The 14,540-nt window shown below is 39.6% G+C and overlaps 1 protein-coding gene across 1 annotated transcript in view; it reads left to right on the forward strand.

The window, feature by feature from the left end:
* The first annotated feature begins 546 nt into the window (after window positions 1-546).
* Window positions 547-14,540, forward strand: part of LOC126966747 (lysosomal acid glucosylceramidase-like) — a 35,873-nt gene continuing 21,879 nt past the window's right edge. Inside the window, exons 1-3 of the mRNA XM_050811021.1 lie at window positions 547-681; window positions 3,099-3,226; window positions 9,577-9,634. Of these exons, the coding sequence (XP_050666978.1) occupies window positions 570-681; window positions 3,099-3,226; window positions 9,577-9,634 (298 nt within the window). The 5' untranslated portion in view covers window positions 547-569. The remainder of the gene's footprint in view (window positions 682-3,098; window positions 3,227-9,576; window positions 9,635-14,540) is intronic.

The raw sequence follows: 14,540 nt of genomic DNA on the forward strand, positions 1-14,540 counted from the left end.
CTGAGTCTATCTGCTAGTTGGGCAATATTTGGACCCCACTGAAGCTTTTTATCTAACGTGATACCCAAAAAGACCGTAGTGTCCATAAGTTCCAATTACTGGTCATTTATAAGTACGTTGGTTTATACCTCCGCTGTGTATGGTGTAATGAACCGTAAGCACTTGGTTTTTTTACTGTAATTTATGGTGATGAAATTCGAATTCAATCTGTGAACTCCTTTACTGACGAAAACTTAGTTCAAAGTTCTAATCAACGTTTTACTTCAATGGTGAAATCAGTCCTTAGTGTTTGTTTCATTCCATTTTGTTTACAAAAAAAAAAGTTGCAATAAAGCGCCGAAATCTACACGAATAAAGTCGCGAGCGGACTAATCGTTCAACATACTTTGTTATTGTCGTTAACATAAATTTATATTCACTAATTGACAATTATTCTTACTTTATCATTCCGTTTATTTGATGTTTAAACAGATGAGTTAAAGGTAATTTATTTATCATATGCATCACTGAATTTCAATATATTGTATTTAGTATATAAAGAGCTCTCAAGTATAAATATTTCATTTCCTATGCCGTCATTAATTGTAATGGCAATGATCGCTTCAAATAAGATTTTGAGTACTTCTCTATTTGTGCGTCTTAGTTTTATACTTTTATTAAATAGTGTTTACACCAGTGCAGGTAAGAAAAAACGTAAACCTAAGTTTAAAGATACTAAAACTCTCTTTATTGTTTCCTCTTGGAACGTTTGGTCGTATCAACGAGTTTCAATCGAGCAACTGGAAAGCCCAGCCTAAGCCAGTTATTACGGCCAACGTGTTTGCCTAGCTGTATAACTGGCATATATCAAGTCAAATCAAAATATTTTATTGCAAGTCACATTTTACAATAGGGTGGTACATTAAATGGGTAGACAATATGCGGCAATAAGTTCAAAATATAATCCTCAACATCTTTTGCAAAGGACCGCACTTTCGCGTTCAAACAAATTGTGGATTTTTACCAGTGGGAGGCTCATTTGCAAAGGATGACGGTAGATTATGGGTACCACAACAGCGCCTATTTCTGCCGTGAAGCAGTAACATGTTAAAGTTATTGTCTTTCGGTCTGAAGGGCGCTGTAGCTAGTGAAATTTCTTGCAAACGAGACTTAACATCTTATGTCTCAAGGTGACGAGTGCAATTGTAGTGCCGCTCAGAATTTTTGGGCTTTTTCAAGAATCCTGAGCGGCACTGCATTGTAATGGGCAGGGCGTTTCAATTACCATCAGCTGAACGTACTGCTCGTCTCGTCCCTTATTTATATAAAAAAAAATGCTTCTATGCTTGAAAGTCCCTGAGTCAATATTAGACCAGTGTAGATAATTTTTCTACGAAAAATAATATTAGCAGGAAGAATGAAATCTTTACTTGTAAAAAAATATAAATTTTTAAAAATAAATAAATATATAAATATAATTTTCAACGAACCGAAGACACAATCTTATTTAAAAAAAACCTGCAATTTTGACGGGTGAATTTTTTAAGGGTTCTTTTTCGATATTGGAGTCAAAGTAAAGTGAAAAAATAAATATTTCAATTCAATCCAGCTGCAAATCCAGTGTCCTGATATTTGTTTCCAGTTAACTCCTAAATTATCATACGTTTTTAATGGGGATTACTTCATGGATTGCAGTTTAGTGCAGTTGAGAGATTGGATAGTTTTTATTTTTGGGGCCCATAATTATTTTTATTTCCAATATTATTTTTGTGTGGACATATTTTCTATGAGAGAATTTATTGACGCACGGTTTGACAGTTCTGCTGTGAAATAATTTCATTATATCAACAGGGAGCATATTTTACGAAATAATTCTTGATGTTATGAAATGTTATTGACAGATTCATAAAAAACAGTAATTTATTTATTATGTACAGAACAGCATCTGTTGGGTCAGCTAGTATATTATATAAATCCATTGTCCTCGTGTTTGTTTCCAGTGAACTCCTAAACTAATGAACGGATTTTAATGGGGATGGGACGTGTTGCCGTTACATGAAGACGTAGACTCTGGTCACCCGTTATTAAACCATGCGGTAGCTATCGAATGCAATACCTTTAGGTATATTTGCTAAATTTTTGGCAGTTGGATTGAACCAATACCTAATTTAATAGGTTTAGCTTAGTCTGAAGACATGTCTTAGACTAAACTAGTCTCAATACTACTTTTGGTAACAGCATTCGCCGGGTTGTCACGAAAATAGTCGCAGTCATGTTCCCGATTGAATAAACTGACAGGAATACACAGATCTATGAGATGTTTTACAAATAGTCAGTCCCGATAATTTCAGTATGGCCCACATATAAAAGTTTTCATCCTTCATGCAATTCCCATTTTCCCTAACTTTGTTTTATGATATCAATTACCACTAGATGGCACTCTAATGCATTTATTTATTTGATAAATGTTGATGATGGTTGGTGTTCTGATGAACACCAATTCCTGCCTTATTGACTTAAATTAACAAAAATCTTATTTTGCAAATTGAAAAATGGAATAATTTTATCAAATTAATGTAATGTCATCGGTCCTCGATAAATCTAAGAAGTTTGAAAGAAATCTAGCCGCTTAAAGTGGGTCAAAATCGCGCCGAAATGAGTCGGTTACAAACAAATATACATACAGGTGCAGCTAATAAAAAGCGTGTAAAAATACAATGTTACGCTAAATTTTTTTCATTGATGAATAGCCGATAAAAATGTAATGCAAACGCCACTTATGGCGATTGAGTAAAAAGGCCAGGATTTGATTAGAGCTATATTCTAAGTTCACATTTATTTAACTATAAAATAGCTTATTAAATGACAAAAGATACGCAGGCCTTGCCACAGACTCTCATTTGAATTTGGAAGAGCGACCTGTGAATTGTGAAGTACTTCACGATTCGCCCGCATATCGCTCTCTCATTGCTGTCTTCACGTCGTAGCAGCAAAAGCATTGCGATGTTCAAGTCTGAATACACAGCATAAAAAATATTTTATATTTTTTTTCCCAGAGGCATTCAACGATCGAAAATTCTAAAATTGACCTCAATAAATAATATAATTTGAATTTACAGATTTTCCATGTATTTCTCGGCGGTATGCAGAAGAGTCCATTGTGTGTGTGTGTAACTCAACCTACTGCGACACCTTGGAGAGGATCCAACCACAATGTAACACATACAACATGTACACCAGCTCAGAGGTATTTTATACTTAAACATTAATTAAATGCGTCACTTTTAGTCTCTTCGCTTGGTGTTTATTGAGCGCCCAGGTTTGGCAGCCATATGTTAGCGAGGGAGCGATACAGCTGTTAAATGTTTTTGATTTTAAGTTGCAAGGAACGTCTTTGTTTTTTAGTATATGTTTCAGTGCCCAAAATTTATTCCATCCTAGTTGTATCCTCTTTTCTATCTCTATGTCTTGCTAACCCTTAAATGTTACTGTTTGATGAGGTATTTTTTTTTATATGAGGGGGGGCAAACGGGCAAGAGGCTTACGGGATGGTTAGACGTGAGGCAACCGCCCATGGACATCCGCAACAACAGGTGTGTCAAGAAATGTGTTGCCGGCCTTTAAGGTGGGAGTATGCAAAAGCTTACCTTCAAGAAAAAATTCTTGAAGGTCCCTAAGTCGTATCTGTTCGGGAAGACCCCTGCCGGTAGTTGATTCCACAAAGTGGCTGTGCGAGGCAAGAAATTTCGAACAAAACGCGCGGTTGTGGCATGCCAGACATCTACGTGATGCGGATGGTACTTTGCACGTAATGTCCGGTGGTGGAATTCGGCCGCTGGAATCAACCGGAACAGCACCTCTGAGCACTCCCCGTGGTAAATGTAGTAGAAGATGCAGAGAGAACCCACATCTCTACGCAATGCTAGAGAATCAAGCCGATCGGAGATGACTTGATCGTCGATGATTCGAGCCGCTCTTCGTTGTATGCGGTCAAATGGAAGAAGCTGGTACTGGGGAGCACCCGCCCAGAGGTGAGAACAGTACTCCATGTGCGGCTGAATTTGCGCCTTATAAAGTAGCAGGCGGTGGCTTTTAGTGAAGTACTGTCTCGCCTTACTGAATACACCAAGCTTTTTTGAGGCCAGTTTGGCCTTCTCTTCCAAGTGACCACGGAACTGAACGTCGCTCGATATATCGACGCAAAGTATGCCAATACAGGCTGTGGCAGTTAGAGGAGTGATCTCGAATCGAGGAGATACGACAAAGGGAGACTTTTTAGTGGTGAACGCACAAACTTGTGTCTTCTTGGGGTTGAATTGGACTAAATTTTGTCGGCCCCATTCCGAGACTTTGCAAAGCATAGTCTCGATTTCAGACACAAGACGTTTGTTCCGATTCTTGTCGACGCTATCCCGGGACATGTTGGCACGGCCGGTGTAGGAAGCATACCCTATGAAAGTCTATGGAGAACGCCCCAGGTTTAAATCCAGCACAAACCTGGGAAGCTTTACCTCCATATTTCAAGCAGAGGTGTACGCCATCCTGGAATGCGCGGAAACCAATATCCAAAAAGGCTACTTCAATCATAACATATACATTCACTCTGATAGTCAGGCAGCATTGTTGGCTTTAGACGCTGACTTGACGTCGTCTAAGTTAGTCAATAATTGCGTCGAATGCCTGAATTCATTAGGCATGAAAAACAGAGTGATTCTCAGATGGGTCCCAGGGCACGCCGGAATCATAGGCAATGAAATGGCCGATGAGCTCGCAAGAGCTGGGGCTAAAGCAGTCCGATATGGTCCGGAACCCATTTGTGGACTCCCAAAGAGCGCCATCCGACACACCCTGAGTAACCAATGTAAACAAGAAGCACTTAAACGCTGGAACAACTCTTCAGGTTTAAACCACTCTAAAGCACTGATAAGGGCATTCAACAGTAGCTATGCGAATGAAGCCCTATCATTGAACAGGAAAAATCTATGCATACTCACTAGGATGCTAACCGGGCACTGTCGCCTAAACAAGCACCTCAGTGTGGTCGGCATCAGAAGCGACAAGGCTTGCAGGTTCTGCCTTGAGGATGATGAAACACCTATTCATCTACTCTGCGACTGCGGCCCACTAATGCATAAGCGTAACGCAATCTTTGGCAACTACTTCGTACCACCAGATAGTGTTTGCAACACTCGCGTCAAGGAACTACTGCGGTTCGTAAAGGCGGTAGGGCTTGACGATGAGCTTTAGTATGAGTGGCGAACACAATAGTCCAATTCTGGACGCGGTGTTACTAGGAACCTTTTAGGACCAGGAAATAGCCACCCTCTTCAAATAATAATAATAATAAGCATACCCTGTGCTGTCGTCCGCATAGCAATGAATATTGCTGATTTGCAGCATATCATTGATATGCAGAAGAAACAGCGTAGGGGATAGCATGCAGCCTTGCGGGACACCAGCGTTTATGGGTTTTAAGTCGGAGCATGCACCGTTGATAACAACCTTGATGCTCCGATCAGCCAAAAAGCTAGTGACCCATTTGCACAACTTCTCGGGAAGCCCATAGGATAGCAGTTTCGCTATAAGCGCTTTATGCCACACCCGATCGAAGGCCTTCGCTATGTCCAAACTCTCCGCCAAGGCCTCTCCCTTCGACTCAACCGCTTGCGCCCATTTATGGGTGAGGTATGCAAGAAGATCACCAGCTGAGCGACCCTGACGGAAACTGTACTGGCAGTCGCTGATCAGCTGGTGCCCCTCTAGGTATCCCAAGAGCTGGTGGTTGATGATTGACTCCATTACTTTGGAGAAAATGGAGGTAATGGCAATGGGGCGGTAGTTGGACGGATCTGAGCGTACACCTTTTTTAGGTATCGGGTGCACTAAAGCCGCCTTCCATAATTTCGGGACTACGCCTGATGAGTAGGAGAGCCGGAAAAGACGGGTAAGGACCGGCGCCAGTTCCGGAGCACATGTCCACAGCACTATCGGGGGAATGCCATCGGTCCCACTCGATTTGTGAATGGCCAAGGTGAGAAGCGCCTGAAGCACGGCGCCATGCCGGATTTTTACCTCCGGCATGTATGACTCGCACCGCGGAATAGATAGAATATGCGGTGGTGGTGCACCTTGGTTATCCAGAGTCGAGTTGGACGCGAAGAGGGAGCCCAAGAGATCAGCTTTCTCTTTCGCGTCATGGGCCAGCGAGTCATCATCCCTGTGCAGCGGCGGAATAGCTGGCTGGCAAAAGTTTCCTTGGACAGCCTTGGCGAGCGACCAGAACGCACGAGTTCCTGAGGGAAGACGTGCAAGTCTCTCGCTAATTCTGCCAATGTGCTTCGACTTTGCGTCAGCAATAACTCTTTTGAAGGACCTGGAGGCATGATTGAAGTGTTTTTTAAGTTCGCTGGAATTCACATCCTTAGATACCACCGCATTGACCCAAGCCTGATAGCACTCCTGCTTTCGGCGAGAAGCTATTTTGTAGGAGTGGTCAAACCATGGTTGGGACCTGCCACCGATGGGCACAGAGGAGGATGGAAAGAAGAGTTCCATACCTTGTAGTACCACATCAGCAACAGCGTCAGCAGCGGCATCTGGATCTCCCAGCGAAAAACAGATCTGCCTCCACGGGTAGGATGCAAAAAAGCAACGCATCTTGTCCCACTCTGCTGACATATAGTGCCACGAAGCGGGGCCGTGTTAGGCGCGTGATCGGCACGGTGCTTCGGATCAGGCAGTGGTCCGACGATCCCAGAGGAGGGTCAACGGAAACTAGCCGTCCGGATGTGAGGTCAACAGAAGGTCCAACAGTGAAGGTGTATGATCTTGCACATCTGGGATTCGCGTTGGCGTAATAACCAGTTGCGTCAGACCATATGCTAAGGCGAAGTCGTGAACAGATCTCTCTGCATGATCGGTGGTACGTGAGCCTAGCCATTCGGCGTGGTGGGCGTTAAAATCGCCAAGAAACACGATCTCTGCAGTGGGGATCTGCTCCAACACGGAATCTGTAGCTATTTGGATGTGTTCGAGGGGCCGGTCAGTCACTGCGTTACCGCTATGGGACCTATACAGGCAAGCGTAGATTCGCGGATGGTCATCGCAGTCTACACGCAGCCAGATGATGGATAGGTCCTGTCCATTAAGAAAACTCAGGCGTCGAGAACAGACATCCTCCTTGACGTAAACGCACACGCCAGCCCGTGGTATAAAGGAGTCTTCCAAATTATACCCTGGTTACGAAAGGTAAGATGTATCAGCCAGGGAGGATATCTGTGTCTCGGTTAAAAAGAACAGGGCCGGCTTCGCCGTCTTCAGGTGAAAGTGGACGGCATTTAAATTTGAGCGAAGCCCCCTGATGTTGCAAAAGTCCACAGCGAGTGTAGAGGAGGGTGGTTTGAGCCTCCTGCTCTTGCCCCGAGTCAGCGCAGATTTGCCCCCTCCAGAATACGCGGGGCAGCCTGGGCAACCACTATTAGGTACAGGCCCTAATTGTGGACGCCCAGGGACGGATTCTCCAGAGCTGCATAGCCTGGTACCGTCCTGGAGTAGTCTATTTTTAGTCCGTGCTGCCATTTGTATTGGGGAGGGGGGGGGGGGGTGTAGGTCTCCGGATGCCCCACTCACCGGACGAAACACAGCGGCATAGCCGCTATTGCACGCCGGTTTCGAGTAGGGGAGTGGTATTTCTCCGGGCGTGCCGGCCCAATTCGGTTGTGTCCGTGAGGACCCAACATGGCACTACCACTCCTATATGTGTTTATATACTTCTTATGATATGTGTATTTATTTACTTCTTCTAATGTATAATCATCTATCTTTAAATTCATATGTTCTTCCACGTTTTTTATTACTTTGGTTTATTCCATGTTCATTATGAGTCCAACTTTCTTGCTTTCTTCTTTTAGATCTTCTAACATTGTCTGTAAGTCTTTAGGTGTTTCTGAGAGAATAACTATGTCGTCAGCAAATCTTAGATTCGTAAGGTTTTGTCCACTTATATTAATTCCTAAGTTTTCCCATTTATCTTTGAATTGAAAAAATATTTGCTGTAGAACTGAGTTGAATAGTTTAGGGGACACTGGATTACCCTGTTTGACACCTCTTTGGATTTTAAATATATCACCTTTATTTTCCAGTTTAATCAGAGCCGTGCTGTTCTGATAAATAGTTTGTATAATCCTTATGTATTTATTTGGCACTCCATCCGCCTTTAACGCATTCCATACTGCACCGTGCTCTTTTCAGACTTTAAGTTACATAAGTTAAATTATTAGATATAAAAAGGATAAAAGATATTTTTTTATTTATTTCTATAAATACCCAGTGGTTTTTATTTATTGTAATGTTTCCGAAGATTACGTTTAAATTTCTGTAGACTATTGGAAAATATGTCTAAGTTTACAATTTTTTTATTTATCTCATTGTACTGCTTAAGCAGTCGTGGTGAAAATGACCCTATGTTTGTTAGATAGCGTGGTATATCAAAAATACACGAATTAGCTTTACGAGGCATGTTGTGAGGGACGTATATTTTAACAGCTTCAAATAATTTAGGACTATAAATAATACCATTTATTAATTATTATATTATTTATACGTTATTATATTATTTAAACGTTTCTAAAATGAGTATTTTATAACAAGTCGTGTATAATACTATATTATTGTGTTGGCGGCAACCTCTTTAATTTTGGTATTCAGTTCAACACTTGGTCAATGTAGGTATAAAATACCTCGGCCATCTAAGCAATGTATTAAATATTATTAATATAATGGTAGATAGTGTAGAACTTTGCTAGCAGATATCTGCTGGTCCAGCGGCAATATATAAAGTAAATTAATTTTAATTTTTTTTAATACTTTATAACAAAGTAATAATATGATGGAAGTCTACTTTCGACAATACAACCCAATAACACGAGCGTCAAAAATGTCATCGCATCTGAGCATAAAGTTTAATTTTATTTATTTTACTGTTTCTGTAATACACAGTAAATTGTACCTAGTTACTTAAAGTTTTGTTAACTATTAATATAAATAGTTAATAATATAAGAAACATATAATATAAATAAAAATATAATCTAAGAAACTATTTTAGCTTTATTTAGTTGTCTTTTCTAATTTCTGTGAACTTATCCCACGCAAATCGGCATTACCCTTCCGTACCGGGTAAGTCGAAAATCCACACGCCTCATTCGATTTCTGGTTTTAGCAAGACCTATTTACCTTTGAGCTTATAATAAAATGAAGGCGAATAATTGAATATTTAGTTATCTTGTTGCCGCGTCAAAATGATTGTGACAAATGGATATCCCTAATTTATGCCTTCCTCTCTGGTAGACGAGTGTGATAGTATGTATGTATGGATGTTTTAGATACGCAGGGTCGATAGTAATGGAGTAGCCTGTGGTCGCTCTCTTCCCCACAGGGAGAAGCAAGATAAGTCTAGTCAAGACAATATAAAGATATATCTATGAACAAGCTTTGAATACGTACTACAATGTACCCAGGCAAATTGTAAAAAATATGTTATACTGAGATTGAGATTTTGATTGATTATATTTAACTATAATTATATTTCAACGTTGCAGGCTGGATCAAGATTCTTAAAAAGTGAGGGATTTATCGAAAATTACGTCACCGCAGACTGTAAGTAGTATCTACGAGTAATTAATACATTACTGCCAACTCCGAGGCAACGCTCGTACTTTAAAATAAAAATAGTTTAAAAAATCTAAAAAACATCATATATCAGATATCATCCCCTTTCATCTGGATGTGTGGCGGTCCTCCAAAGTGCGGTTTTCAAGGAGCTTTCTTCCACGTACTACAAAGCTGTGGAATGAACTTCCTTGTGCGGTGTTTCCGGGACGATACGACACGGGTACCTTCAAAAAAAGCGCGTACACCTTCCTTAAAGGCCGGCAACGCTCCTGTGATTCCTCTGGTGTTGTAAGAGATTGTGGGCGGCGGTGATCACTTAACAATAGGTGACCTGTACGCTCGTTTGTCCTCCTATTCCATAAAAAAAAACAAAAAAAACACGCTTTGGTTGAAAAGATAATAATTGAAATTTAAAATGAACATCAATTCGTACCTTATCGACGATAGATAAAACAAATATATAAATTAACAAAAATCATATTTTTTTTCAAATTGAAAAATGGAATAATTATATCAAATTAATATATTGTCATCGGTCCTCGATAAATTTACAAAGTCTGAACGAAATCTGGCCGTTAAAAGTGGGTCAATATCGCGCCCAAATAAGTCGGTTACAAATAAACATACATACAGGTGAAGGTAATAAAAAGCGTGTAATAAATGGCTCCCTCTCGTTATACTTATTATAAAGGCTCTGGTTATGTAATTTATTTAAAAGATATATAAAGTTTTTCTCTATAAATTATACAGTTTGGAAACATTTTTCATGATAGTTTCTTCGATAGAAAAAAATCCGAAGTTATAACTCTTAGTACGGCGTATATACAGGGTGGACCAAAAGTCCGTTTATAATTGGATTGATGATTAAAAAAAAAACTAAGTACAGTAGATCAAAATTGTTTATTGTTTTCGATAGTAAACAAAAGGGGAATTTATTTCTTAAAAATCATTTCATCCATATGCAATCCTTCATTATTCTGGCATTGCTGCAATCTAGAGCGGAACTTTTCGATAACAGCTTTACATGTTTCTGTTGAGATGTTTTGGATTTCTGTGCGAATACGATCCTTTAATTCGTCAAGAGTTACTGGGTTGCTTGGCTGGAATGCAGGGGTTTTTGATCACCATGACATACTGTCACTCCAATAACGACAATTTTGTCTATTAACATGCCCATTTAGGTGGAAGTGTGCCTTGTTGAGAAAAAAATGTTTGTAAAACTGGTGAATCGCTCTACCATTTCGTTCGCAAACTGCAACCTAGTGGCATGGTCCTTAATTCCTGCACCATTTGGATTTTATAGGAATGTAGACTTAAATCTTTCTTGAGAATGCGGATTAATACATCATTATCTTGGCACGTTAAGGACAGCAGACCGCTTTCGAGTTGATAGTCCAGGTTGGTCACGAACAGACGATTTTACTCGCTCCACGTTTTCGGGGTCCCTCGACGTTCTAGGCGGGCCAGAACGAGGAACTGAGGTAAATCCATTGTTGAACCCGTCTTCTCAAACTTGAGCACGCATTTTTTAATTAACACATGTGATGGAGCTTGATTTTTGTGTCGTATCTTGTAATGATTGCAAAACTTTCGTTGAGCTAAGGTCGCAGAATCGTTGTTTCGATAGTACTCGCGTACACAAAATGCACGTTGATTACCGCTAAACGACGCCATGGTACTAAATTCCCATTGGCCGCTCTTGCAATGCGTAACCCCTCCACCCCCCTCCGCCACCGCTGCTAGATGCGGCAACCGATTCAAATGTAAACGGACTTTTGGTCCACCCTGTACTTCACGATCGGTCATCAGATTTTAAATAGTAAACAAAATTTATGATATCCATAACATACGTTTACACTTTAGGGGCCTTTCATAAAATACGTCACACTAAAATCAGCTTTTTTTGACCCCCTCCCCCTCCTATTGTCACATTGTCACGCTGTGTCACACTTTCTGTGACCCCCCGTAGAAATATTTCGACACAAAAACTAAGACCCCCCCTGCTGAGTATGTAGAGTAGTATAAATTCTAAATGATAGTACACAAGTTCTGAAAATTAAAAATATTTCGGCAGTAAAGAGTATTTAAAGTACTTAACTGAAGAGTATTAAATAGAGAAGATGAAAAAAGCGTCTGTATTAGTTCACTGCTAAATGGTGAATGAAGGAATAAATTAATAATAAATACATGAGAAACAGTATTTTAATTTGTTACTGAATCGAGAGCGCAGGGTACGTGGAAACGTTACTCTCACAAGTATTGGAAAAACAAAGAAACCAGTTGTGACGGATCGCAACGCCTAGCAGCGCCGAGCCTTCGACGAATAAAATTAAGATGACTTGGAATGTGATTAACTGGGAATCTGGAAGAGTGAAAGACCGCAACATTGAATACAATTCAATCAGGAAGTTCAATCTCAGCAGGATGTTGCTTCTGCTTTTGAGAAATTTTTTTCTGACATTCCAGTTTCTATCACAAGCACTCTTGTCTCCTCCACCAGTGTTGCTGAGTCACTTCTTCTGGAAAATGTTAAAGAATGCCAACAAACTTTCAATTTTAGTTTTGTTAGCCCTGGAGAAATAATTAAAACTTTTAAGTCTCTCGACATGAAAAAAACTGCTGATATATGGGGCATTTCTGTTAAAATAATAAGTTCAATAATTGATGTCATAGCACCATATCTTGCAATAGTCTTTTATAATTGTATTAGTCGTGGCGTGTTTCCTGACCTTCTGAAACATAGTAAAATTACACCAATATTTAAGTCGGGTTGCTCTTATGACCCGAATAACTATCGTCCTGTGTCGGTTTTGCCGACCCTTAGTAAAATTTTTGACAAAATAATTTTAAGCCAAATGCTTACTTACTTTAACTCTCATAAGTTACTTCATTTGAAACAATTTGGCTTTACTAGGGGACGTTCAACAACGGATGCAGGTGTTGAGCTAATCAAGAATATTTTTGATGCCTGGGAGGAATCGCAGAATGCACTTGGCATCTTCTGTGATTTATCTAAGGCTTTTGATTGTGTTCAGCATTCAACGCTGGTCAGGAAGCTATACCACTATGGCATAAAAGGAAGTGCGCTCGATCTTCTGACTTCATATCTAAACAATACAATTCAGAGGGTCGACGTGAATGGCAAGAGATCTCCTGGGACTCTTCTCAGTATGGGGGTACCACAAGGGTCTATTCTTGGACCGTTCATCTTCCTTATCTATAATAAATGATCTTCCTAATCTTATAGAGAAAAAACATAAGGTAGTATTGTTTGCGGACGACACTTCACTGATTTTCAAAGTGAAAAGAAACCAAGCTATGTATGACGAAGTGAACGATATTTTATCTGACATCGGTTACTGGTTTAGCGCTAATAACCTATTGTTAAATAGCTAGAAAACTAAATACATTAAATTTACCGTACCAAATGTCAAAAATGTAAATGCAAATGTTTTGTTAAACGGAGAGGTGATAGAACCGGTGGAATCTGCTATATTTCTTGGCATAACTCTAGATTCCAAATTACAATGGGGCCCCCATATTGAAGGATTGGCGAACAGACTTAGTTCTGCAGCATACGCGGTTAAAAAGATTAGACAATTAATTGACATAGATACGGCGCGACTAGTATACTTAAGTTATTTCCATAGTATTATGTCCTATGGTATATTGCTATGGGGCAACGCTGCCGATATTAATACAATATTTGTGCTGCAGAAGAGGGCTATTCGCGCTATTTATAACATAGGTCCTAAAGAATCATTGAGAGCAAAATTTAAAGAAATTAACATCTTGACTGTTGCTTCTCAATATATTCTTGATAATGTAATGTATGTTCATAGGCACATAAGTGAATTTGCCAGAAACTGTCATAACCATAATGTTAACACCAGGAACAGACATAAACTTATGATGCCTACTACTCGGCTAAGTCGAGTTAGTAAGTCTTTTGTGGGGCGATGTATATGCTTTTACAACAAGATCCTAGAAAATGTTCAAAACAAAAGTATAACGTTATTCAAAAGAATTGTTAAAAAACGTTTGTGTGGTAAAGGTTACTAAAACCTAAATTACTTTCTTAATCATACCACAGATTGGGAATGGAGTGACCGCCCTCAAGCTATTAAATAATAAGTTTAATTGTACAATATTACTTTGTAAACATATTTATTCGATGAAAAAAAAAAGCCCGCTGAGTTTGTTGCGCCCATTCTTCTCAGGTCTGAGGCATTCATTTTGGAATGGGTGGTAGTTTTTGACTTTCAATAAGTGATGTCACATCCTATCTTGAATAAAAATATTTGAATTTGAATTTGAATTAGCAACAGAGATGAGTAGCAAAAACTAAGGGAGGCTGTCGACGCCAGATTTCCTATCGTCGACTGGATTAAATTAAATTTTATTATTATATCGAGTCATACACCTAAACCTATCAAACAATTACTCTAATATAACTCCATTTACCTACTCTGGCAATCATTTCATCCTTCATCTATCTGTCAAATACAACATTCATTCATTCACTCTTCTACTTCAACAACTTGCACACGACACATCAACTACACAAGAACTATTTTATCTAATCCTGTTAAGACAGACGAAATATAAATCTTTAAGAAGATATCAATCTTTCTTTTGTTCATCGCGAACAGAGGCCTATCTTGACGTTGTTGAGCAAAACATGGTTGCTAAAGTCAAAAAGATAATATGACAATCATGCTTATGTTTTCTTTAAAAGTATGACTCTTTTACGCCAAATATTCCGATAGCTATGTCAGATGTTTGATCTCGGATTTCGACTTTTTAGCGGTGAGCACACAAAATTGTGTCTTTTCAGGGACCGGACTAAACTTTAACGGCCCTATTCTAAGTTTTATAGCAGTCTCGATTT

The sequence above is a fragment of the Leptidea sinapis genome, chromosome 1 (genome assembly GCF_905404315.1).
Source record: "Leptidea sinapis chromosome 1, ilLepSina1.1, whole genome shotgun sequence".
NCBI classification, from domain to species: domain Eukaryota; kingdom Metazoa; phylum Arthropoda; class Insecta; order Lepidoptera; family Pieridae; genus Leptidea; species Leptidea sinapis.